At 37.9% G+C, this 26,902-nt stretch overlaps 2 protein-coding genes across 9 annotated transcripts in view; both read left to right on the top strand.

Annotated features, from left to right (window-relative positions):
* Window positions 1-12,636, top strand: part of LOC123717618 — a 97,858-nt gene extending 85,222 nt beyond the window's left edge. For 4 of the 5 annotated variants that reach the window (XM_045673699.1, XM_045673702.1, XM_045673701.1 and 1 more), the window contains 4 exons: window positions 6,256-6,394; window positions 7,108-7,223; window positions 7,893-7,989; window positions 9,091-12,636. In XM_045673699.1, coding sequence (XP_045529655.1) covers window positions 6,256-6,394; window positions 7,108-7,223; window positions 7,893-7,989; window positions 9,091-12,137 — 3,399 coding nt within the window. In that variant the 3' untranslated portion in view covers window positions 12,138-12,636. Of the gene's footprint in view, window positions 1-5,549; window positions 5,684-6,255; window positions 6,395-7,107; window positions 7,224-7,892; window positions 7,990-9,090 lie in introns of all 5 variants that reach the window. The other variant, XM_045673703.1, reaches the window with a different exon arrangement.
* Window positions 12,637-16,888: 4,252 nt separating this feature from the next.
* The window catches only part of LOC123717764 (protein Fe65 homolog), a 71,114-nt gene continuing 61,100 nt past the window's right edge, over window positions 16,889-26,902 (top strand). For all 4 annotated transcript variants that reach the window (XM_045673924.1, XM_045673926.1, XM_045673925.1 and 1 more), the window contains exon 1: window positions 16,889-17,024. The gene's annotated coding sequence lies outside the window, so the exon portion shown is untranslated. The remainder of the gene's footprint in view (window positions 17,025-26,902) is intronic.

The following is a 26,902-nucleotide window of genomic DNA, read 5'->3' as shown; positions in this document are numbered from 1 at the left end:
ATAGGACAGTTTGAAAAGCTTTTTATGTCACTTTTGTTGGCGCGTTAAGGGAAAATGATGAGAGTATATTTTTACGATTCGCGCACAACAAACCGACACCCGCGCACCGTCACAAAAAACCGACACTCTGAAGTTAGCATCAACATATTAAAATTAAATTAAATTTATTTATTAAATACATTTTTCTATTGTTAATCTTGTTTTTTATACAAATGTAGAATAAGGTGAAAGATTTTTATCTTGTTACGCCAAAGATGTATAACTTCTAACTCTTGTACATAAGTACATGTGTTTTTTTTTATATAATAAGGGTGCCTAGGGCGAAAAGCCCTAAAAGGGCAGTCACCGCAGCCCATGGACACTCATCTTTAGTAGGTGCGTTGCTGACCTTTGAAATACACTAACTAATGTTGTTTAAGATTGTTAGTGAATGTATGAAACCTCTGTCATTTCATATGTAGTATAATTTGGATTATACAAAAAAATAACTCTTCCTTTGTTTGCATTCTCCCTGGTTCATTCGCAATAAGGACCTCCATCGGAACCTTAATGTAGAGGACATCGCCACGATAGTAATAAAGACTGTTGGAGCCCACGAACATAGGCTCCACCATCACGTTAATGTAGAGGCTAGAGCAGTGTTGGCCTAGTGGCTGCAGTGTGCGACTCTCATCCCTGAGGTTGTAGGTTCGATCCCCGGCTGTGCACCAATGGATTTTCTTACTATGTGCGCATTTAACATTAGTTCGAATGGTGAAGGAATCTTGAGAAAACCGGCTTGCCTTAGACCCAAAAAGTCGACGGTGTGTATCATGAAATAGAGATGTGTTGTCACTCTGCATCTTCTACCGCATTTACCATGGAGAGTGTTCAGAGGAGTTGTTCGGATTAATACCTGCAGCTGAGTTTCATCATCGGACGTCGAGGCAGAATACAAAATTCCACCCGTATCACATCGACGTCCGCCGTTCCACGACTGAGCGTTTTTCAAGGCAATTTTTGCCGCGCACCACCGCTATGTGGAACCAGCTGCCCACTGAAGTATTTCCGAACCAATTCGACTTAGGGTCCTTCAAGAAAAGAGCGTACAAATTCTTAAAAGGCCGGCAACGCACTCGCGAGCCCTCTGGCATTGAGAGTGTCCATGGGCGGCGGTATCACTTAACATCAGGTGAGCCTCCTGCCCGTTTGACCCCCTTTTTTATAATAAAAATAATACAGAAACCTGAGGCCAATACTTAAAAAGGTTGTAGCGCCATTGATTTATTTTTTATTTAGTGTACAACTTAACACTACGAGCGTAGTGAGAAGAACGAAAATAATAAAACCATTTGATTTAGTGTTAGTGTATGTAGTGTTATTGGATAAATTATGTTAAATATCCTTAGTAAATAAGGTTATAATTAATAGCTATCTTGGCTATGTATTTATAACTACTAAAACAACGTATATGCAAATTATGCAAGAAAATATGACATCACAAATTTTACGATATCAATTAGAACCTGTTGGCCGTCATATCCTTAAGTCCTTTACTAAATAAATTTTCGAAAGTTTTCCATTTAAAGAAAATGTAAAAGTAAACAATGAAATGGAAGACTATCAGATAACCGATAATTACGCACAACAATTGAAGCGTGGAAAGTAGAAAGTACAACCACTGTGCCTAAGGTTGGTTTATCTTCGAAAGTGTATTTAAAATCACTGGCGCTACAACCTTTTTAGGTCTGTTCTATAAATTCAGTGATGTATCAATATCATTTGGGTTTACGGCAAGCCGGTTTTCTTCACCGTTCGAGCGAATGTTGCGTATGGAAAGAAAGTCTTGTTAAATACCGGGGTTCGATTCTACGACCTCGGGGATGAGAGTCGCAAGTTGAAGCCACTAGGCAAACACTGCTAATAATCACTATATAAGTGGAAACAAATGTTTGTTAAGGCAATATATATTGCTGAATAGGTTCGTCGTAGGTTCGATCCCCGTCTGTACACCAATGGACTGGACTGATATTCGCATTTAACATTCGCTCGAACGGTGATGGAAAACACCACCGAAGGCTTGCATTAGACCCAAAAAGGTCAACGACGTGCGTCAGGCACAGAAGGCTGATCACCCACTTGCCTATTAGATTAACAAATGATGATGATACATAACTGAAATCTAAGACACAGGCCTAAAAAAGGTTGTAGCGCCTTTGATTTATTTTATTTTTATGTAGACTAATATTATAAAGAAGAAATATTTGTATTTATAATGAACTATTAGTCTTATTTATTTTACCACATCATACGTTGTACTTAATCTACTGCATATTTTATGTAATCTTTCATCTAAAATGTATGACAATTGAAGTAAATATAAGTGTTTCAAAACTGAAATGAAAAATTTAAAAATACAATTTAAACATATAATACAAAAAAAAACATCAGCAAATCAGCGAATTAGATTCGAGATTGTCACCTAACAATGCTTTCTCGAAAACCGATCAGCCCACTACCGAATATGTCCAGCTCCGGATAAGCGCTGTTCAATCCGTTAAAGTCGCGAATGATTCGAAAGAGCACCTAAGGGAAGTGGACCTTGGACCACCTTGGACTCGTAGGTTGGTTTTTATAGAAGTAATTTGGAGGTCCACTATTATCCGTGATCATATACTATATTTTCTGCCAAAATTAATGAAATACCCAGCCGTCCCAAGCCGGAATAATAATAATAAAACCATATTGTTCCGTATTGTTTTCTGATTATTGTCGACATTCCTTTTAAGAATTTTCTAATCTATCCTATTTTCGTATGAAATATAATTAACAACAAAAATTTATATCAAAATTTTTGATTTATTAGATCCGTCACGCGAAACGTACCATCAGCAAACGACAATTAAAAAGTATAATTGCGAGCTCGTATAGTATAGCCTCTTCTGAATCATACTAGAACAATAAATCTAGTCTGGGATTCAAACCCCAACTGGGACCCAAAAATATTAGCAAATAAAATTCTATAAGTCTTCCGTTCTAAACCATCTCGATGACTATTCACACACATACTAAAAATACTAGCTATATATACCCAAAGTAAGCTTTTGCCTCCTTGGCCCACTTGGAATCACGTTCAGCTACAGCTGGAACCGTGGAGGTTGACTGAATTACGAAATATAATGTAACCCGTAACCACCTGTAAACTGTTGTAAAAAAACGATTGTTAGTGATATATATATATATATAATAGGTACTCCATGCTGACCCGAAGTGAGCTTTGGCTCTCTTAGCCCACTTGGAATCACGTTCAGCTACAGCTGGAACCGTGGAGGTTGACTGAATTACGAAATAAAATGTAACCCGTAACCACCTGTAAACTGTTGTAAAAAAACGATTGTTAGTGATATATATATATATATAATAGCTACTCCGTGCTGACCCGAAGTGAGCTTTGGCTCTCTTGGCCCACTTGGAATCACGTTCAGCTACAGCTGGAACCGTGGCGGTTGACTGAATTGACTGAAACTGAACTGAACTGAAAACTATTGCTAGTGACGAACATTACACATTACATCTGGGCTTGCTGATGGCCAGAACTCTTCTTCTCTCAAGGTGACGGTTTAAATTTGATGAAAATAAATTTAATTTATAGTTGAATTTGCTGATAGTGTGTGTTACATTTCGACATAGTCTCCGAATGATATATCGAATTTCAAGGCGACGTGCTATTAGTTCATTGACTGAGTTATATTGAGTATTTCATTTCGTTTTATTAATTTTGACCGACTTACGGTTCCATTACGGGGCGTGTTAAAATTCGTTTAGTTAAAATATTAGGTTACATATGAAATTGGCGTTTTGTCCTACTGACCACTTTAACCTCAAATATCTCATTAGTAATTCCGAATTCAATTTCATACACAATTTACTCGTGCATTTGTTTTTCGAAAATTTCAATTCATTTCATTTTCCCGTATTATTTTTTTTTTGTTTGCGACCAAGCTACGACCGAAAAATTACTTGTGTGCAGTTGGTGGACTAGTGCCGTGGTCGTTCACTATAACTTTTTTAAATATGGCCCGACAATAACTGCAAACGCTAGGCCACTTGCTGCTGCAAGTTACACTACCAAATTAGACGAGCTTCAATTGTAATGTCTAAGACATCCACCGTACTTCCCGGACCTTGCTCCAACAGGTATTTTCATCAATGAATCAATGAACTACCTATAAGACGGCAAAATTGCATAGGTATCAATGAATTAATTAAATACATTATATTTATAAAATATCATTGGCCAATTTCCTATAACCTAATAAATTGCAATACTTTAAGACTTGCATTAATAGTGATAATAATAATCAACAGATTATATGTTATCGTGTCATTTACAAAGACGTATTTGATATCTTCAATTTACATATTAACGTTTAGTTTTCCCAATAGATTCACCAGTACTTCTAACAATTGGTAACCAAATTTATTCAACACGATCGCTATTTTTAAACGAAAAATAATAAACTCCAAAATATTGTGCTAAATGTTTTCTGTACTGCAGCTAAGTTGCATCATCAAACGTCAAGGCAGAATACGAAACTACACCCGTATCTACTCGACGTTCGTTTTTTCACTACTGAGCGTTTTTAAGGCTTTTTGACCCCCACCACCAACATAGTGTGGAACTGTATTACAAGAATTTGTGAGTGAGCAAAACCACCAGCTCTGTGATTACTGATAGTATCTAACAGGTGCCAACTTAAACCTAGTTTTGCTTCGGCAAAATATGTTAGAAGACTGTGTGTGACCTATATGACCTTTGGCAGGCACATACCGCCTGATTTTTGAAGGTTACACTGACTCTTCTGGCTTTAGGGCGTTCTTGGATCTTCGACAACGCTGTCTTGTAACACTCACTGCTGTGCTGTCTTCCAGTTGTCGCAGGTTATATGCCTTTTCAAATATTTGTTTAGATAATTAATTCATGATTTTGTTACTATCTCATTCTTCTCTCTTGGCTGTGCCACACTCTCAAGTTGACGGAGTTTGTGTTCGCCTATGGTGTTAGGTTGAGTTCCTCTATCTTCTTTCATGGAATCATTACCTCGAATTGGCTATGGTCGTGCCTTATCATGTGTATATTTAGCGATAACTTTATAATTTGCTATAACTGGGTAACTATGATGTTCTTAAAACATTTCTCTGATACATAAAGTAGATTTATCTTGAGTTTTATTGACACTTGGTAATCTTATCATTGTGATAAAAATCAAATTATCTGAAATATCACTTTGCATTCGATCAATGCAGTCAAATTTACTTTATCTACCTGTAGAGAAATCTTTGTGTTTCGTTCGTTTACGAATTTTAAGTGAACAATTTTTCACTTAGTTTTTGCACCTTTTGGAGTAGAGACTCTTGAACCCCACGTGCACAGGCGCTAATTTAACATTTAAGTTCTGAAGGTCGACCCAGAGCTGGTGCTTTCCTCGCTCAACGAATAAGTATCGCAATAGAGCATTAAAAGTACCGAAACTGCCGCAGGGACCAAAGTTTTTAAATGTATATTTTAGTAGTTTTAAAGACCTATATGTGATGTACTGAGTTTTGTTTTAAAGACATAAAAATGATGTTATATGTGACGAATACAAGTGATGTTGGAGTTAGACGCCCACCGCGACGGAGGTTTATTAGTGCCAACATTAAGGTAACTTGTTAAGTAATTATTATCATAATTCTTATTGGGACAAACACACTGATTAAAGACTGATTGCTATCTACGTCAAACTGGCAGTTGATTTCCCTTTAGAATTGTGATTTGACGTTAAAACAACATATAGAACATAAGAACAAAGTGTTCCTTTTCGTAGAGATTGTAAGTGATATTGGACACTTAGTAAAGTAAGTGGTAAATCCCCTGCACCAATGGACTTTCTATATGCACATAGGAAGTCCTAAAATCGAACCTACGACCTCAGGGACGAGAGTCGCAAATCCAACATTGCTTGAATTTAATTATAATTTGTTATTAATATGAATTCTATTCTGCGTTTAGTTCCAAACACGCTCACGTCTGAAGCTAGCTTCATGTCGATATTAGGACACAAGTATTGTCTATTTCAAAAGCTTTAAAAACCCTGCAAAAGTACCTGTTAAAAGATGGATGAGTCGTAATCAATTAATAAGCTATATACGTATACAACTTAACAACAAAAAGTTCTGGTATTAGTGATATTTCACCTGTCTAAATTATTAATGGCCTCAATTGGAACATTTCAGCGGCACCATGCAGGAATATCTCAGTCCTCGTGCAGTGATGGCTCGCTCCTCAGCGTCGGCTCCTCTGAGATGGATGAGGACACCAGCAGTGGACATCAACAGGACACCTCTGTTAGGAGCGACCATTCTGATATATACAGTGAGTATTTTGACTACTGTCTGTGTTTGTGTGTGTTGATTTGGATCATTACTCAAAGTTCGATGTTGGATCACGGTTTTTACAAAACACGTAAAGTATTTTTGTGTTTATGCTTATCAAAAAATTACCAATTTTGTTTTATTGAACTTACCTTAATAGAGCAATAAGGTAAGTTTACTTTTGGCCTGTATTATTATTACGAAACACGCCACGAAATAATGATTTTCTGATCAGTGACAAAATTTTATATGATTGAACGCGATATTTGTTGACTGTTTGACCCATGAATAAGTTTTAAACTTAAACCCTTCTAAATTATTGTTAATAGTTATTGTTATTGTTAGTATGACATAAAATGAGATCTGCTCTAAAGTTTCGTACCGAAGGTTCCTGTCTCTGCTTCCGCCTTGACATCTACCAGGGCCTGGAAGTGAAAGACCTTATGAGACGAAATGAGCATTAGAATGACACACAAATAAATCACGTTAATGGGTATATTGGCATAGTTTTCCCAAAAATCTATGCGCATTAATTAGATGCGCACACACCCATTCACACAATCACGCATGTAACACTAAACCTACTTTTTCTCAAAAAAAATTGTACAATTTATGACGGAATAATTGTTATCTAGTTACACACAACACGGGCAATCCCTAAGTGTGGACTAGCGATAGATAATTTTGTCTTTAATACATTATTTATCATTTCAGACACATCGGAACCTCCACCGGGATTGGCGCCGTTGTCCCATTCCGCAGCCCGACACAAGATGGCCGTGCGACCTCGACGCACGCGTCCCGCTACGAGAAGGAAGAGAGCTACACCGGTGAGACACAACAAAATAATTACTAGACAATAATCTTCACACACAACCATTACAAATAAATATATTATTGTGAGAAAAAAGGCAGCGTTGATTTTCAGTCAATGATAATATACCTACGAAGTATATAATGAATTTTTAATGCTGTTAAGTAATGTACCTTATGTTTATGTTTTGTCTAACTTTTTTTGCTGCTTTCTATAATAGAATTTGAGTTTTACTCTATATTAACCACTCGTGTACAACAACAGCACCTAAGCGAAAACAATAAAATATTCATTGTTATGTAACGAATAATGTAATGTAAAAGTCCAAGAGAGTGTCTGTGTCTATACTCTCTGGACGTGACTCCAACTATTTAGAAAATCGTCAAGCTTAATAAACTAAGAAAGCCTGGGTGGACAAAATGTACGGCCTTGGCTCGTACAACCACCAAAAAAATATATAACAAAAAATAATAAGCATTAAAAGCTCACTGACTCAGTATTATGCTTTTGAGCTGATGTGTTTCATAGCGCTGGTAATTCTTTCAGAGACCACAACAGACCTATAAAGTCATACAATTTAATTTTTTTTCAAAACTAAGAAAACCCGGACAAAATAAACAGCCTTGGCTGGTACAATAAAAACTTCATCATTATATTCCAATAATTCGTTACGTAATCATTCCAGATTGCCGCCTCAGCCTTGCCAATAACTCCCGAACTGAACGAAGAAGTGATCCGAAGCAATACTCCTGAAGTCACCCTCAAGAGCTCAGAAGTTACTGGTGAGTCTTCTGACACATTTCTTGACGCCTTATTCCACAAATGACTTCTTCATAGTGCGACTGAGGTTCCGAAGACTGTCTTTAAAAGTCATCAGATGAAGAAGTGCATTAACAGTACCAGCTCCTTCCACTTGGCTGTATACAACAAAGAATAGTTCCAATCGTCGACCAATCCGTTTTGTAGTAGCATCATTTCTTGGCGTTTTGTAGAGATGTGGGGACCCTCTGCATCTTCTACCGCATTTAACGTGGAGAGTGTTCAGAGGAGTTATTGGCATTGATACCTGCAGCTGAGTTTCATCATCGGACTGATTACAAAATACCATTCGTATGTGTGGAACCAACTGGTCATTGATGTAATTTCGAATTATTTCGACTTAGGGTCCTTCTAGAAGAGAGCGTACCAATTCTTAAAAGGCAAAGGCACTTCAGGCAATGGCAATGGTCGGCGGTATCACTTAACATCAGACGAGCCTCTTCCTGCCTCCTGTTATAAAAAAATTATAATTCAGAAGGTTTTCTGGTCAAAAATTGTCTATAATAAATATATGTCGGAGAATGAATATTTTAAAATTCCCGCCACTTTGAAGTTAGTCGTAGAATGCGGTGTGGTAAGGTAGACTGTCAACGTTGACAATTGACAATACCTAGTCTGTGTGATCACCAAATGTCAGTGGCGCGACTGTTTCGTGGCAGTAAGTGAATTGTTTAGTCACTTGAGTTTCGAACGTCGCCTGCGCCGGACGTGCGCACTGACTGTGTTATAATGTCGGACGACGGTAGTAACACCAATTTAGCAATTATTAATCGCGTTGAATCTGCGACATATATATAGCAATGTTGTGGTTTCAACTTGCGACTCTTGTCATGGTAAAGCCATGAAGCCCCAAAATGTCGACGGCATGTGTCAGGCACAGTAGTATGATCGCCTACTTGGCTATTAGAAATTATCACGGGACATATACAGAAATTATTAGTATATGTAATATATGGCATTATCGTTTATTTTCTCTGTGAAATTGAATATTTATTTTCAAATTGTATAAAATTATAAATGAATCCCTAATCGTTTATTTAACAGAAATAATTTATAATTTTCAGAATCATTCTCTTCATCGACCACCACGAAGCATCATCTGATGAAAGAGCAGCATCAACAACTGACGCGAGAACTGAACAGAGTCCTCGAAACACCGAGCGACACCAGACTCAAGTCTTCCTCTTTGCCCCCGGGTCTCGCCCTGAGCCAAGTCGTGGGACCGTCCCCGGCGAAGCTGAGCGTCGCCGAGACCCACACCCCGAGGTCCTCCATCAAGAGAAGCAAGTCGAGCACTCAGGACCGGGAAAGTTCACCGAAAAGAGTAGAAGTCTACGAGGAGAGGACCAAATACCGCTCCGAAAAGAAATACGCCGAAGAATCTTGCCACGAAAAGAAGACGAAACCGGAAAAGAAAGACGAAGTCACGCGATCTTCTAAAAGGGAAGAGTCGTTCTTCAGCAGACTCCTGCTGCGCAAGAGCGGCAAGAAGAAGAAAGACCAGACGGACGGCGACAGCCCCGAGAAGAAGAAGACTCAGTACAGAACGACCGACGAAAGGAACGACTTCAAGCCGGTCGAGCGGTACAAGTCTGCCGGGCAGAAAGCCTTCGCCAACCAGATGCACAAACGCATCGACCACAAGGGGGCTTACGTGCACGACGGGGCCTACAGAGACGTGTACAGCGCGGCCAAAGTCCCGGGGCTCGAGTACGACATCGACCTCAAAGTCGCCGAGGAAACCGATAAACTGCTCAACATGGAAATGAAGCGATGCAGTCGACGCGACGAAGACAAACGACGATCCAAAGAGATAGAAGACAGAAGGGAGTCGTTCAGTCTGCATCACGATAAATCCAAAAGGCCGGCGTCGGTCCAGCGGCTGATGGACCCGTTCTCCTCCAGAGCGTTCATTTCCAACGAAATAATGTCCAGATCTCACGAGGAGACGCTCTCGACCGCGACGGACGACGAACCGAGTCGGGGAATGCGAATCAGAAACGTGAAGAGCGACAACGTCTTCCACGGCGGCAGCATGCCCAAGAACCTGCCTCACTTCAACCCGAGCATCACGGTTTCCGGTTCGCAGAAACCGTCACGCAGCTCTGAAAACGTCAAGATGAGGCCGGAGGTCGAGTTGCGCGAAAAGGAATTCAAGCGGGACAGCTTCCACGCCAGGAGAGCGGAGGATTCGTACGTCGCCTCGGGGCTCAGGTCTCTCGGAGACGAGTACGTCGAGACGAGGACCGGCATCGGGAAATCTCACAGTTTCCGCTACGCCTCCGAGTCCGCTTCCGTCGGCTCGCAGGAGAACCAGATGCCGAGTCTGCCGACTGTCGTGGGCTTCCCGGAACCTCTGCTCGAGAGTTGGGAAGTCAACTACAGGCGAAACGTAGAGAGACACGACTTCTCTAAGAGAGTTTCGGCCAGAAACTTTGACGTTCAAGGGACCGGCGACAACTACGACAGCCTTCCGAGTACCGATGGCAGCTACCTGGACAGCCTCAAACCCGACGCGGAGGAGGACGTGAAGCTCTTCGCCGAGGGCGTTCGCCTCGCGATGGATGCCCACAAACGCGACAGCGACATCTCTCAGATAGAGGCCAAGATCGACGACATCATCGGTTCGCCGAAGCCCATCATCGCCCCGATGCTCAAGTCGAGTTCTCTAGACAGCATCAAAAGTAGCTCCGAGAGGCCGACGGACGACAAGAGGAAGACCGGCTCGGTGGAGAGCGCCCTGAGCCAGAGCGGAAAGCCTTCCGGCCAGAGGGTAATCAGAGCTGACGTGGAAAACTTCATTTCCGTCACTCATATCAATAAAGAACCGCCGGTCGGAGAAGCCGAAACGCCCAAAATCGTCAGAAACGAGGAGAGGCTTCACAAGACGGGCGCTAGAGGTGTTCCCGAGTTTTTGCACATACAACTGAACAGAGTGGACACCGAGCCGGTTCCAAACGTAGTGCTGACGGCGAACGTCACGCCTAAGAAGACGGAAATGCAGACGAATAAAGAACAGGAAAGCGAAAGTTTCTTCCCGACGGAGACGAGGGTGGTCTCTCAGACTAAACGAGGTTCCATCCAGAGCGTCGACAGCGCGCCGGTCGTGTTCGAAGACAAGGCCCCGAAACCGAACGCGGCGACCTCGACCACGCCGCAGAGCCCCGCGACCCCCAAGATGTACTTCGAGAGGAAATCCGCAAGCGTCGAACACGACAGGCCAGAGAAACCTCGAGCCGACTCCGTGAGCACCGACGGAAGCTCGGAAAAAATCGACGACAACGTATCGATGGATAGAAAATCGCACTCGAGCTTCGGAAGCAAAAGCTCCATCCGGAGCACGGACAGTAACGAGAACAAAATTCCCGACAGGCACGAGGAGACCGTGGTCTATCGAAAGAAAACCGTCCTGAACAGGGACTCGCGGCACAGGAACGACGACGAACCCGAGCTGATGAAAGTGTTCGCCAGGCGATCGCTGAAGCTCAAGGATTGCGAGGCCGACTGCATCGCTCAGGAAATAGCGGAGAAGAGCGACGCCAACGGCAACAAAATAGAAGACACGACGCGAACTAAATCGCTCAAGAACGAATTCAACGCTTCCATCAAATCTAGAGACAGCGATAAAGAGAACGAGGAAAAAGAGAGAACCGAGAATAAACTGGTGGACATAGCGGCGAGGGTCAGCCAATTCGGAGTGCCGCACTATCAGAGGAGCGTCAGCATTCACAGCGTCTCCGCGAAACGAGAGACCACACCCACGTACAGGAACGAGGTGAACAAGTACAAGAAAGAGGTCTCCGATTCGACGCCCGAGAAGAGACTCAGGAACAGAACGTTCCCGGACCCCTCCAACGACAGGGAGGAGATCAAAAGCATCACCAAGAGCGAATCGTACAAAGCGGACACGCTGAGACGACCCTGGCAGAGGAAAGACGAGTTCAGACTCTCCGCGGAGGAGACGAACGCCGTGATAGACAAGGACGCGGACAACGAGAAGGACGAGAGCGGGAAGGAGAGGGAGGAGGCGGACGCCTCGCCCCAGTTCAAGGGCATCCTGCAGATGAGGGCCGAGTGGGAGAAACGAGCTAAACAGGGAATGACCAAATAAAGGTGCTAAGTTTTAGGATAGGTCTCGCAATGCAATTGTCGATCTTCGTGTAGGATTGTGTTAGGGGCATTTATTTAGAATCGTTACCTGCGACAGAGCCAGGTGCAATTCCTATAGTGCTTACTTGGCTTTAAATTACACACACAGACGTGCACACATCACTCGTGTCGGTAAACTGTATGTTTGTTTTTGGGTTAAATTTGCGTCTACCCTCATCGGTTAATGTCTCATTTATTGATTATTTTTATAACGATCTAATGTAATTTAGGCGAATGATTTAACAGCCTTTACGGAAATGATTTCTCAATATTATACATCTTTTTTGTGTTAGAATCGAAGGGTACTCGTATACAATTATCGTTATTTTAATGAACTACCCTACTTAATGTCTAAGATATATTTTTGAGTGTTATTGCATAGTATAGTTATATTTTATTAAAGACTACAATATGTATCGAACATTTCTGAATTGTGAAATACAAATTTTATTCCTATAGTTTTCCGTTGTTTTATTTGCCAAACTACCCTCTCATAAAAATCAGCTATCCTTCAATAATAAACGCCAGCTTCCAAAAGTAATATTTAAAATCTAAACTTAGCGCCGAGTGGGACTCCCGTATGTCAATCCTTATGTCTAACATCGAGCAGTGCAGTATTAACCTAGAGGCTTCAACGTGTGACTCATATCTGAGGACATAGGTTCAAAATCAAAGTCATTTAATCATCTCGGTACAATTTGTACACTAATGCATCTCACTATGTTATAACGGCATTGTTATCATCTTTATATTCTTGAACTGTATAATATAAATTTTGTTATTAGGGTTTCCTTGTAAGGTTTGAACTTATGTAGCGGAAGTTTGGTTACATAATCTGGAATTTTGCTATATATCTGTACACATTTCCCCATAAATGAGTGAGTAGGTTTATGAAGTCGGAAAGCTGGTAAGGCTTGAGCTGACTGAGCGGACTGAGCTTTAAAAATGTAATTATGTTTTTATAAACATACATAATATATCCATCCCAATACACATATTGGGAGGCAACTGTTAAAATACTAATTTCTGTAAATAATTATCTTAGCGAGGCAAGTGGTTTTAATATATATATATATCTCTTTTATGTAATACAAAAATATCTTGAATATCAGCCGCTGAGGCCCACCATGTCATAACACTATGGAAGTAACTGAAATGTACTTGTATTATATTATCAATATCAGACAATAATCTAATATTTTTTCGACGTCGGCGTGTGTCAGGCACAGGAGGCTGATCACCTACTTGCCTATAAGATTGACAAATGAATCAGATACATAAATCTGAGGCCCAGACTTAAAAACGTAGAAGCAATTACTGATCAAGATTACTTGAAAAGCCCCTTAAGGTAACATGACAGACACATACAAGATATGTACAAAAATATATACTAGTTATTATTATTGAAGTGTCCTTAAATTATTACACAGATAAGATTTTTTTTATATAAAAGTATGAGCACAACTGGAAATAAAAAGAAAACAATTACAGGTATGAAAATGTAAATCGCAATTTATAGTACATACACAAAAGACAAAGAAGATTTTAAAAAGCTTTTGAAAGCATTAGAAAAGCACGAAAACATATAAAGGTGTAGTTTTATAATATCTGTGGCATTATTTATGACCCTTGAATAATGCTTAATTATCCTTTTTCAAACTAAAATATTATTTAATTTTAATAAGATAAGTTGTTTAGTATTTCCTATCTCTGCTTATAATTATTGTTTTATAATGTAGGTTAGTCATTTTCTGCAACATATTTTTGCTATGTTTTGTTAAATAATTATATGCGGCTGTCACAGATCTACCTAAAAATGACAGCTTCTGTGATGACATAGACAAGAAACAACTTTAAGCATCGGATACTGAAAGGGCGGGAAATATGAATTTAAGTATTATTATAGCCTCTTTATTTGCATAACGAATATGCGCATGAATTAAAGATTAAAGTATTACTATTAATAATCCTTAAACTAAAATACCAATCATCATTAATAATTTAATGTATGTAAACTTTAAATGATAAATAAATTAAAAAGAATCAAAATCATAAATCGTTATGAACCCCTCTACAAGTAAAAGCGTCCTCCATTTTATTTCATTAATCCCTTTTGTCTTTTGGTCTACCTCTTAGTCTTTTATTTGTTGGTCCTTGCCAGGTGCCATTGTTCCTTATCCATGCGTGCAATATGACCCGCCCAGTTCTATTTTTGCTTTTGAGAATATTCTAAAGCGTCTAATATTTTTGTTGTATTCCTTATTTGTGTATTTCTTATCCGTTGTTATCGTTGTATGTTTAGTAGAATCCTTTCCATCGCTCTCTGGCACAATTGTATTTTGTTTTTGGTGTAGTTATTGTAAATCTATGTCTGGCAGCCATACTTTTTCATGAGTTTTAAAGGTTCTGATTTTAGGGTCTCTTTATTGCTCCAGAATTCATTCCATTATGTAGTCTTTTAAGCTCATTCTCGTATCTAGTCTTTGAGAAAGATACATGTTGACCAAGGTCTTATAGCTCTGAACATATTGTAATGTATTATTATTAACCTTTATTGGAATAGTTTGATGATTTGTCATAATTTTAGTTTTACTAGTATTTAGTTCTAAACCGATCTTTTTGCTTACATCATTTAATTCGATAATCATTTTCTGTAATTGAGATGCTGTTGCAGAGAAGAGTATGACATCATCTGCAAATCTATGATTACTGAGGAGTTTTCCATTTATATTAATTACTTTCACAGTTCAGAGTTTTCATTATACTTTGTAGCACAGCTATAAAGATTTGTGGTGGTAGGGGTTAACCCTTTCTTATGCCTCTACTAATATTTATTTCAAGACCTTGTCTCTCTAACTTTACACGACTTTTGCTTTTGTAGTAAATGCCTTTTATTAGATCTAGAGAGTTCCTTTCGCATTCATGTAGAACTTCCCACGTGCTATTATGTGATATAGACTCGAAGGCTTTGGCGTAAACAATAAATGCAAGGTAGAGGTAGAGGTATATTGTGTTCTAAATATTTCTCTATCATCAAATTTAAAGTGTGGATGTGATATGTTATTGAGAAGTTTTTTCTGAAACCTGATTGTTCCGGCGGCTGAAATTTCTCTATGAACATTGCTAGGCGAACCCTAAGACACGAAGCAAATAGTTTGTACACATTTGCTTGTAAGCTTATTGTTCGGTAGGTTCCAATATCAGCAGGTTCTCCTTTTTTGTGATATTATGTCGCATTGCGCCCATTCTTTCTGTATTTATCTGTCATTTAAGATAATGTTAAGTATTTTTTTCAAATTTTAGTGCTTCATTTGAGATTTCATCTGGCCCGTTGCTTTTACCAGATTTAAAAAATTCAATTTATTTATTACTTCATGTGTAGATCTACCTAGCCGTATTAGTCGTTTCGATTTCGGTAGTAGTATCTCTTGCGAGTATATATTGATAAAAGACAATGTACCTTTATCTATAATATTAGATCTTGATAGTATTTTCATATTGGTAACGTCATTTTTTTATATAGGGAATCCATCTTTTCGTGGTATTAACATTTTTTAGACTCTGCATTAAGCTACCTGTTGATTCAAGATATGTGTTTTAATTTAATAAATTTATTCTTTGTTCTGTGCGTTCCCGTTTTATGAATTTGTATCGGTAGGTTCGTTCGGCGTAATCTTCCTTTCTTATGTATTCATTCATTTCTTATTTTTATTCATTTTATGTAATCAGGAATATCTCACGTTTCATTAGTTTCTGTTTTATTGAATTTAAACTGGAGATTATGGTTGTTTTAATTTTTTGTACAAGGAGTCTACATTTTCATTTCCATCTAATTCAATATCGTGCGTATTTGGACTTTTGTTTTGTTTCTAAAGTGGTGAGTTTGGTTTTACAATTCTTGAAATTAGTTATTGAGTTATCTGTAATGTGCTTCTCACGAGACGATGGTCTATGGGTAATGTTTGGTTGGATATGTTTTCAATGTTTTGTTTTCTATTTGTTAGTACATAATCGATTTCAATTTTTCGTTTCTTTGGGCCATGTGCTCATAGTATAATTTATTTTCCCAACAGAACTGGAGCAATCTTTCACCTCATTCGTCTCTATTTCTATAACAGTATTTGCCCAGTAGTCTTTCTTCTCCTGGTAGTCGATTTCCTATGCAGGCATTAAAGTCAAATAATATCATTTTCTGGTTATTGTATTGATATTGTTTTGTAGTAGATTGTAGAAGTTATTGATTTCTTTGAAGCTTGCCTCAACGGTTGGCGCTTGTACTTGGATACTAGCGAGTCTTGTGTTGTCGAAATTCAGATTAAAAATTTAAAGGCAATCGGAAACTACAATGAAACTTACAACATTGTAAAAACGTAAACGTAAAAAACAATATAAACGATATTGTTTTTTACGTTTTTAGTATTAAATGAATATGTATAAATAATGTTACTAACTTCTAACTAGAGGCCCGGGAAATGTTGGTTGATTTTGATTAGTTTCTAATAGTAGTTAGTTACGGAACATATGTAATTTGTGAATTCAAATTGTAAATGCCGTTTAGTACTTATTGGATATTTTTTAATAATTTGTAAATTAAAACTATAAAATTTAATCTTTAAAATAATTTATTGTTTTATTGGGGTATTTTCACCCCTTATTTTCCGAACGTAGGGCAATCCACGCATGCGCGTACAACCCCAATTTAGTGGCATCACACTGCGCCATATTCTTTTGCTAACACTCAATTCGATGAAATCTATTTAAAATATCAGGACTTGCTGTGTTGTGATTTATATTAATTTCGATTCAAGTTATTCACATTCAAGATCTGCGAAGGTTTTTCAATACCAAGGTGAGATTTTTGAGTTTATATAATACAAACGTCGCTAGAAAACATTGATTTACGTTCGTGTATATATTATTTCTATACGACATATTTACAGTAATTAAATTATCAAAGCTGTGGGTTTAGGTTTTGTTAGGTATCATTAAAACACAGCGAAATACGAATGTTTTATTGACGTAATAATCGTACATATTTATATGCAAAGGACTTCTTTTAATACAGTGAAACTCTAGGCTAAGGTCAGTGTAATCATTTTGTTGGTAAATTGGTATTAAGTGGGCGATCACTTCGCGTAACACGCAATCGATTTTATGATCTTAGATATGCCGGCATTCCTAACATTTTTCCTTATAACACGTCCAGAGTCAGAGATATTTTCTTAGTAAGGTTCTAAGATAAATCTATGTTTTTTACACGAGCCAGTTTTCGACTATCTTATTAACATTTGTTATTCACAATTTAAAATTGTTTACGTAATTTCCAGATACAGACACGGTTATATATTCAGTTTTATATCAGCATAATATAAACATCCACTGATATATGTTTGTTAAGTTAACATTTTTATTATTCATTGTAAAATACGCCTGTATGAAACTATTAATAAAAATAATTTAGAAAAACTGCCTTCAATATCAACAATTATATGCGTTATACATGTCTTGTACCTACCCATTTCAAGCAGATTTTAATGGAACTTGGATCATCTGGATTTCATCTGAGTTTCCGAGAAATTGGAATGGTTAAAACGGAGATTGGATGAGCAGTGTTGTTGTTTGTTCCCTCGCTTTGAGAAGTGAATACAATTTTTTATTTGAAGTATTCTTCTTTTTCTTCTTATCCGGTACACTCTTGACAGAGCGGTCGTGATCGCTATGTAGTAGTGGTATTAAGAGGGGCAGATGTGATGCGCTTCACGACGTTTCGCCATCGTTGCCTATTAGAGGTCATCCTGTCAGTCCAACGCGTAGGTGACCTTCCGCGGGGTCTAGTGCCTTCCATGTACCCTTGGGCGACAACGCGTTCTATGGACTGATCACCACGCCGAGATACGTGTCCGAAGAATGTAAGGATGCGAGATTGTACTGTTGAAAACAAACGCTGCTTAATACCGAGTTCTTGAAGTTTCGAGACATTTGTACGAAACTCGGTCCACGAAACCCCAAGCATTCTCCTCCAGCACCACATTTCCAGAGCGTCTATTTTCTGTCTTTCCACATCTCGCAAGGTCCACGTTTCGGCCGCGTACAGAAATATGGGGAATATAAGAGTCTTCACGAGCCTACTCTTCGTGGCTTTTGTTATATTCCTGTTTCTCCATATTTTTTGTGATGCCGTTCTTGTGATGCCCATACTACATATACATTTGAAGTATACATAAAAAGTGTAAAGTGTAAAAGACACTTTTGACACACGAATCCCGGTAGAGATCTTCCCTGGAAACGACCCCCAATTGATCAAAGAAAGAGCACAGTCTGCTTATAGCCCGGCAACGCACTAAAATGGGTGTCCATGGTTTGCGATGACTGCCCTTTTTGGGCGTCCTGCGACGTTGTATCGAAAATCAAACATCTATAGTGGTGAAGTTTTCCTTCAAGTCTTCAAGGTACCATTGCTTATACTCGTAATTACCCGGGTAAAAATTCAGAAACCATTCATCTGTAATCCAATACATTTTTGACATACGGGAGTTACTTAGCGTTGTCCTTTTTCTAAATCTTACCCTAATTATTCTAACATGACGATCTAGTAAAACCAAAAGCGTTTGAAGACATATATGTAGATTCGTTTATTTACTAACACTGTATTAAGATATATATATATATATATATATATATATATATATTATATATATATATATATATATATATATATTATATATAGTATATAAAAAAATCTGATGGTTTAAATGGTAAGGTAGTCCTTGCTGATAAGCGATCTCTTCCTGGCAACTTAAGAAGGAAAGAAGAAGACATAAGAGATCGAAAGTGAGTTAACATAACAATATAGAATTGTTCAAATACTAAAATCTTATTTACAGGGACAGGAATCACAATTAATCCTAGGGTTTTACACACAATAAAAAAACATTAAACGATTTTCGTTAACACTTTTAAATACTTTAAAGTAAATGAATTAAGTACACCTAAATAATTTGGACAGAAAAATTCGTAGGCAGACACATAGATGGCGCTACTAGTCTTAAATTAATATCATAAGTTAGCCGTAACCTTTAAAAGACACGTATAATCATTTAAAAACTTTCATACTATTACTACTATTAGTTTGTCAGATGTCGTATTTTAATTGAAGGAATTTTTTGTTTAAAAAAATGGATAAAAAGGAATTTCGTAATTGCTTATTGGTGAAAAAAAAACACCTTTAAACGAAGCGAAATGAACATTGAGGACGATGCACGCGCGCAGAGGACGTCAAAAGGTTGTTTGCACAACCAAAAAGTGAAGTTAATTGTGATACTAATGTAACATTATATATTTTCATACATAAACATCATAAGTGACATATAATTATTCAGCATTAACGCCATCTATTGACGCAAAGTCGTTACTAAGAATATTGATGCAAAGTGATTCCCAAATTTATAAACTATGCCCATGCCAACATGTTTTTATTTATATTAATATAGTTACAATAAAATGCGATTTTAAATCGTGAAAATATGTGTTTTTAATTTATAATTGCCTCGCGTCTAATTGCGTCAATTAGTCTTGGAAGTCTTGATTCTTTTGCAATTGCGATTTTATTTGATGTTATAATTGAAAATTTACAAAATATTATATTTGAATTAAGAATCGGTCATTTTATTGTACAATATTTTGCGGTTTTAAAATGGAGTGTGGCTATAAAGAGAACCAAATCGCTGAGATTGCATTACACAAAATAGGTATGGAACCAAATGTAATTTTTAAAACACAACAAAATACACTTGGTATTAGTAAAATGTTTGTGTGCCGGGCGATAAATAGGTACAACAAGACCTCCTCTGTTTGTGACAGGAAAAGATCTGGCCGTCCACGTAGTATTCGTAAGGAAAAGGTGGTCAAAGCAAAGTCCGAAAGTAAAAGATTTTTATCTCGGGAGATGAAGAACACCTAGAACCATGTCGCGTATTTTACAGAATTACTTAGTACTCGTAGCCTATGAGAGACGTAGTCATTTCTTAACTGATATTTTTAAAAATAATAGGGTGATAAAACTGTAACAACTAACGAAGCAGTACGCAAACAGAGGCCACAGATTTTATTTGTTCACGGATGAGAATATTTTTACAATTGAGCAACAAACAATATGATATTTATGCTCAAAGCTCTAAGGAAGCTTTCCAATTACTCAACAGTGTGCAACTTGGGCACTATCCGACTTCAGTGATGGTTTGGTGGGGTCTTAGCTATGGAGGAGTGACTGAACCATACTTATATGAAAGAGGGATCAAAACATCGGCACAAGTATATCAAGATACCATTCTTGAGAAGATCATTATCTTCTTTAAACCAACATGTTCAATGACCAAGAATGGTCCTTCCAGCAAGACCCGGCGCCGGGTTATAAAGCTCGGTCTACGTAGTCTTGGTTGGAACCGAACGTTTCGGACTTCAGAGCCGAAGACTGGCCGTCGTCTAGTCCCAGTCTCAATCTGCTGGATTGTGGTTTATCGTCAGTTTTAGAGAGTACGGCTTGCTCGAAACGCCATGATAATTTAAAGGCCCTAACAAAATCCGTATGATTGGAGAATATTCCCATGGAAAGATTGCGTGCTTCTATTGATATCTGGCCTCAACATTTAAAGGACTGTTTTGCAGCCAATGGAGACCACTTCGAATAAGCTTTTCATATTTTAAATTGTTTTGTATTTATGTATTAAACTTATACACTGTTGTAGTAATAAATGTTATTTGCAATAGAATTTGTTTTTACTTTGTTTCAGTATTTATGGCTAGACTAGGTACAGCTGTTACATTTATTAAAGTTATTTTATTTAATTGAATTATTCTAGAATACTAGAATAATGTGACGTATTAGTCGACTCACATACTGTCGCATGACAGTTTAACCGCTCTTTGTATGGAGTTGCCAGCCGGGTTTCCTCTTTGATAGTTGTCACATTAAGTTCGTGAACTTCGTTGTTGTTTATGTACCATGGTACTTTTGATATTGCTCTTAGTATCCTGTTCGCTTGTCGGAGTAAAATACTGTAGATATATGATGACTTTAAAAAATATATAAATACATAAATAGGTTTGCACTAGTCTTATAAATATGTCAATTGTCATATCTGCTTTAATCTGTGCCATCATAAAGTATGGCATTTCGTGAAAGCTCACTGTTATCAGATAACCTTGATATGTTTACTGTATAACCAAGGTCTCATGGAAATAATATTGAAATCTTTAGGTATTAAATTTGTTCCAAATAACGGTTTAAACGGATCCATGCTTTCTGTAAAGCTCGACTTAGCACTATGTCACTCACACACACTTTGCCGATACGATACCGATGCCGAACCACTTATAGAAATATCGTCTATAGCAATTTCTAAACTTATTGAGTTAAAATTAAATTAAGGTAAAATATATTAAGTTCGGTTAAAGTTTTATAATTTATATTAAAAAATATAAAGTCACAAACTTTGAATAAGATTAATGGTTCAGTTATTAAAATTAAAAGTAACAATTAAATTAAATTAAAATAATTAACTGTTAATAATTAAAATTAAGATTTTTGTAATTCTGTATTTTGTTTAATTTGATGTCGAAAAATTTTAACTTAAATTTTTAATAAGCACCTGAACTTGAACCCCACGGTCCAAGAGAAAAGGAAACAAAATCGATGTTGGATGTCGAAAACAAAATACTTGAGCCGTTTATTGTATTAGATTTTTATAGTCATAGTTTGTCTCATCTTTATTAAGAGTTGACCATTTGATGTTACGATTATATATGTTATTAAGTATGCAATATAATTATCATGCTCCTAAAGGTTCATATTAATTCTACAATAAAGTTCAATATTCATTTTTAAATTTTTTCATCAAGTATATTTTAATAAAATGCAAAGCAGCGTATTATAGTCACCTGCGTGCTAAATTTAAAAGTAGCTCTTAAAATAACGAAAACCTTTACAAAAACAAAAAGAAAACTTAATAAATCTAATCTAGTAAACTTAGAGATGGCCTCGGATATAGCTTCAGCAAAACAGAGGCACAATAAAGACTTTAACAATAAAATAATCTAAACTTGCTTAAATGATTTATTGGGAAACTCAATTGAATTTTATTTGGAAAATGATTAGGGGCTAGTGGGCTGCCATTCCTTTGTTGTCCCAGCTTCAAGTCCGGCATTATTTGGAGGTACTACTGAGACCTTACCTGTAGTTAAACATTCATACACATTTTACGCACCCAAACACTCATATACACCAATCATTCGTGAACTTAAGCGTGTCAGTACCGGCAAACTTCTTGAGCATTAAACAAGGGAGTGGGGGAAAGTTTGCGCAGCGTACACAACGCGGACACAAACGTCACAGTTGACCACCAATCACGGCATCGACACGTCATACTCTTCTGCGCAGGTAAGGACATTTGATCAAGAGGTTTGCCGGTATCTGTACGCGTCGAATATGCCTTAGGGTAAAATTAGGAGAAGAATTTGTTGTTATAAAAAAATAGCTTGGTTATGAAAGTATTTTTATTACTTAAAATTGTTCCCAAATCTTACACATTATAATGCATACTTTTATGTTTAAAGATTTCATTTTATCAGTAACACAGAGCCGTACAACAACAAAAAAATGTGTGCGTGTACTAGTGTACACACGTAAGAAGTAACTTCTTTATAACATTATTTTTCAAAAAAGGTCATAAAGAAGTTATATGCAACTTTACAGAAATTGGTTAAATAAAGTTAAATTAGATAAAGCTTAATAAAAGAAGACATGAATACAAATAAAACAGTTATTTCATTTTAGTCTTTTAGTTTAGTATATTGTCATAGAATTATTACTATCATTGTTAACGTTATATATATTTTTGTTATGAATGGCTTCGAATCAACAGTGGTAGGGACATGAAAAAGATGTCGCGTAACCGAAAAATGTGACAGTAATTTTTGTTTTAACGCCGATAAAGAAGTTTCACTTTGAAAATAACTAGTAATTAAGCATTAAAGATATCGTTCATTAAAGATATAACATGATTTATCGTCATTTACTAGAACCTTTCTATACCGAATCGATATTTGAATATATTTTGTATTGTTTCCTATATTCCCATTAAAATATTTATTTTGCTTTAGTGTGTGTTAACTAGCGTACAAGATGGAAGTTTACAATTAAAATCATTACTTAACCGGTGAAAACCGCGCAATCACTCTCTCTGAGATATGTTGGGTTAGGCCACGGCCCGTTCGAGCCGTGTTTCAGTGAAGTTCTTGAATAAAAGGTTTTCTTTGGATAAATGGAATTTAGGCGTGAAAAATAAACGAGAATACATTATATTACTCATATTCGGTAGTGGGATGATTGCAATTTTAAAGATCATACCTAACACGCTGTTTTGTTTGACTTTTGTAAAATTTATGTTTATCAATATTATCTCATATATTGTAACGGAACTGTTAATGTAGTTTTTTGTATGATGTGGTCAATTTCAATAAATAAATGGCCAAGTACACACTGTTTGGCAGTAGAGGGCGAGGAATTTATATAAGATTTTAGACATTAAAAGCCAAATTAGTTTACAAAGCGGCTCAGTGTGTCATTAACATTAAAGACATCTCAAGCCACCGTTAACCAGTAACAACAACGCATTGGTTAGAAGTTTGTGAGAGTTTTACTCGTCTGTTTGGGTTTCTAAACTAACTGCCGTATTTTAGAGCGCATAGTACATTACACGATACCTACGACACAATAACTTGGGGATGGTCAGGTGCATTAATTGGAAACAATACGGGACTTATAGTTGTCCTACTATATACTGAAAGTCTTGTGGCTGGTAATGGTGCAAGTACTCGGTTTCTTGGTACCTATGGGACCCTCTGCTACAGCGAAGGCATTGGGCCAGAACCAGACTGTTGCACAGATTCCCTGCAGAATTCTGTCTCCGACACTATCGACTTATTTATACGTTCGCAGAGTGAATTCACAGTTGCAATATTGTGTATGTTATGTGCGTAATATTGTATATTTTTTCTCGACTATATCGTATCGGCGTAGTCCGTAAGTAAATAAATAAATAATGTTTTGAAACAAAATAAAACACGTAAAAATATACCATTTTAGAAATCGGTTAAAATCTTCTTCTATTTAGACAGAGATAACATTTATTACAATTATTTAACACATAAAATGACAATAATCAAAAAATAAAAATATTTTAAAGAAGAATAATAATAGAGGGATAACTATTTAAAGAAAGAGGTTTAATTGTGTAATGCGTGTGTGCTGTGGTTGTAATTGGCCCTGTGTCAGCATTATGCTGAGGAGCAGGGTTGATCCACAGCGCTGGTCATTCTGCCAGAGACCACAGCAGCTAGCGCCTTAGTCGCAAATCAAATTATTCTAATCCGGTACAATCTTGACAGAGCGGTCGTGAACTCTATGTAATAGTAATATTAGATGGTCCATCATGCGCTTCACCATGTTTCACCATCGTTGCCCATTAGAGGTCATCCTGGTGCATTCATTGAGAGAACCTACGACTTGAACTGGTCAGTCCAACGCGTAGGTGACCTTCCACACGGTCTACTGCCTTCCACCTTCCCTTGGACGACAAGGCTTTCTATGGACTGATGACTGACTGATGAGAAAAGACACATTCATTATAGTAAATAGAACGCAAAAACCTCGAACCAATACATTCCGCTTGTCGACGTACGATTTCCAGATAATATGGGGTGTGGGAATAGGTAATTGCCCTGTTTTTCGGCAAATATATCGCTTTACTGCTAAGAGTCGTGTAGGGAAAATAAACGTTTATATTTTCTTATCTGTGTTATTAAGCTGCTTCGATGTCCGATGATGAAACTCAGCTGCAGGTATTAATCCGAACAACTCCTCTGAACACTCTCCATGGTAAATGCGGTAGAAGATACAGTGACCCCACATCTCTACGCAACGCCAAGGGATTCGAACCGATCTTCCCTGAATACGTTCGTCGAGCGGACACCGAGGTGAATTTCGTGTGCTGCCACGACGTCCGATGATGAAACACAAGAAGATTCGTAGGTTTGGAATCCATTGGTGCTCAACTGGATGGGGGACATCCAGTTGAGCACCAATGGATTCCAATCCCTCGTCATGCCTAAAAAGTCGACAGCACAGAAGGTTGATCGCCTACTTGTGTATTAGACACATAGTCCTGGAATGCGAGGCTGTGACTAATCAACGTACAAAAATCCTCGGAACAGTGAGGTCGCTCCGCGAAGCCTGTGAAGTGCCCGGGAGACTTCTTTGCTTCTGGAAGGAGTTAGGCTGGCTAAATTAGCCAGAGCTTCTACGCACAACGGACCGACTACGCGACTAATTGCGGAAATTGAGTCCACCCTACTTTACCTTACCTCGTGTGTTAGAAAAAACAAATGACGATACAGAAATCTGATAAGGTTGCAGCGCCACAGATACCTTTCTTATACATAATTTTGTTCATGCTGCGTAAAGCACGCGACAAAGCTTTCCAAAAAGTTTATATATATATATATAGTTTACAGACAAAACAAATAAAAATATCTGTTCTTGAAATTCGTGAGTCAAATTAGTAGTCACTTTCTCAGTATGAATCACGAACTGGCAACCTTGAACTATTGAAATTGTAGGAAATTGTGAATGAGTTTTTAGAATTAATTGTATCAATTTGAAACACGAGAATACCTTTAAGGCTAAATTAGCCACTAAGAAGCTTGGTGTGCTCAGCAAGGCGAGACGGTACCTCACACCGGGCCACCGCTTGCAACTCTATAAAGCGCAAATCCGGCCCCACATGGAATACTGTTCTCATCTCTGGGCAGGAGCTCCCCAGTACCAGCTCCATCAGCTTGACGAAGAGCGATTCGAATTGTCAACGACCAGTCATTTTCCGTGCGGTCTGATCTCTTCGCGTTACGTAGAGATGTGGGGACTCTCTGCACCTTCTACCGCATTTACCATGGAGAGTATTTAGAGAAGTTCTTCGGACTTATACCTTCAGCTGACTTTCATTATCGTTAAGACAGAATACAAAATACCACCGGTATCACCTCATGTCCGTCGTTCCATAGCTGAGCGTTTTTCAAGGCAGTTTCTGCCGCACACCAGTGCTATGTGGAACCAGCTTCCCACTGAAGTATTTGCGAACAAATTCGACTTAGAGTTCTTAAAGAAAAGAGCGTAACAATTCTTACAAGGCCGGCAACGGACTCGCGAGCCCTCTGGCATTGATAGTCTATGGGCGGCGGTATCACTTAACATCAGGTCAACCTTCAGTCCGGTTTCCTCATGTTACATAGTGAGACAGCAACTGTGGATCCAGACTTAGCTCGATCTCAATCAGAACATTGGTGAGTTTAGGTCAAAACGCGTTCTTCTCAAAGTGCCACTGTCATGATAGGACGCCTGGCATATCTAGAGGTTACACAACATTAAAATTTAGTTAAACGTTTGGGGAGGGACGACGTGGGGGATCAACCTGATTGTTAAATACCTTAAACGCAAACGAAATATCAATAAATTTTCACACCCAACCTTACCTTAGGTCCTTCTTCTTCTTATTCGGTACACTCTTGACAGAGCGGTCGTGATCGCTATGTAGTAGTGGTATTAAGAGGGGCAGATGTGATGCGCTTCACGATGTTTCGCCATCGCCTATTAGAGGTCATCCTGCTACACCTCTA

The sequence above is a fragment of the Pieris brassicae genome, chromosome 13, assembly GCF_905147105.1.
Source record: "Pieris brassicae chromosome 13, ilPieBrab1.1, whole genome shotgun sequence".
NCBI lineage: Eukaryota > Metazoa > Arthropoda > Insecta > Lepidoptera > Pieridae > Pieris > Pieris brassicae.
The sequence above is the reverse complement of the archived record's forward strand: the minus strand, read 5'-3'. Positions and strand labels throughout refer to the sequence as shown.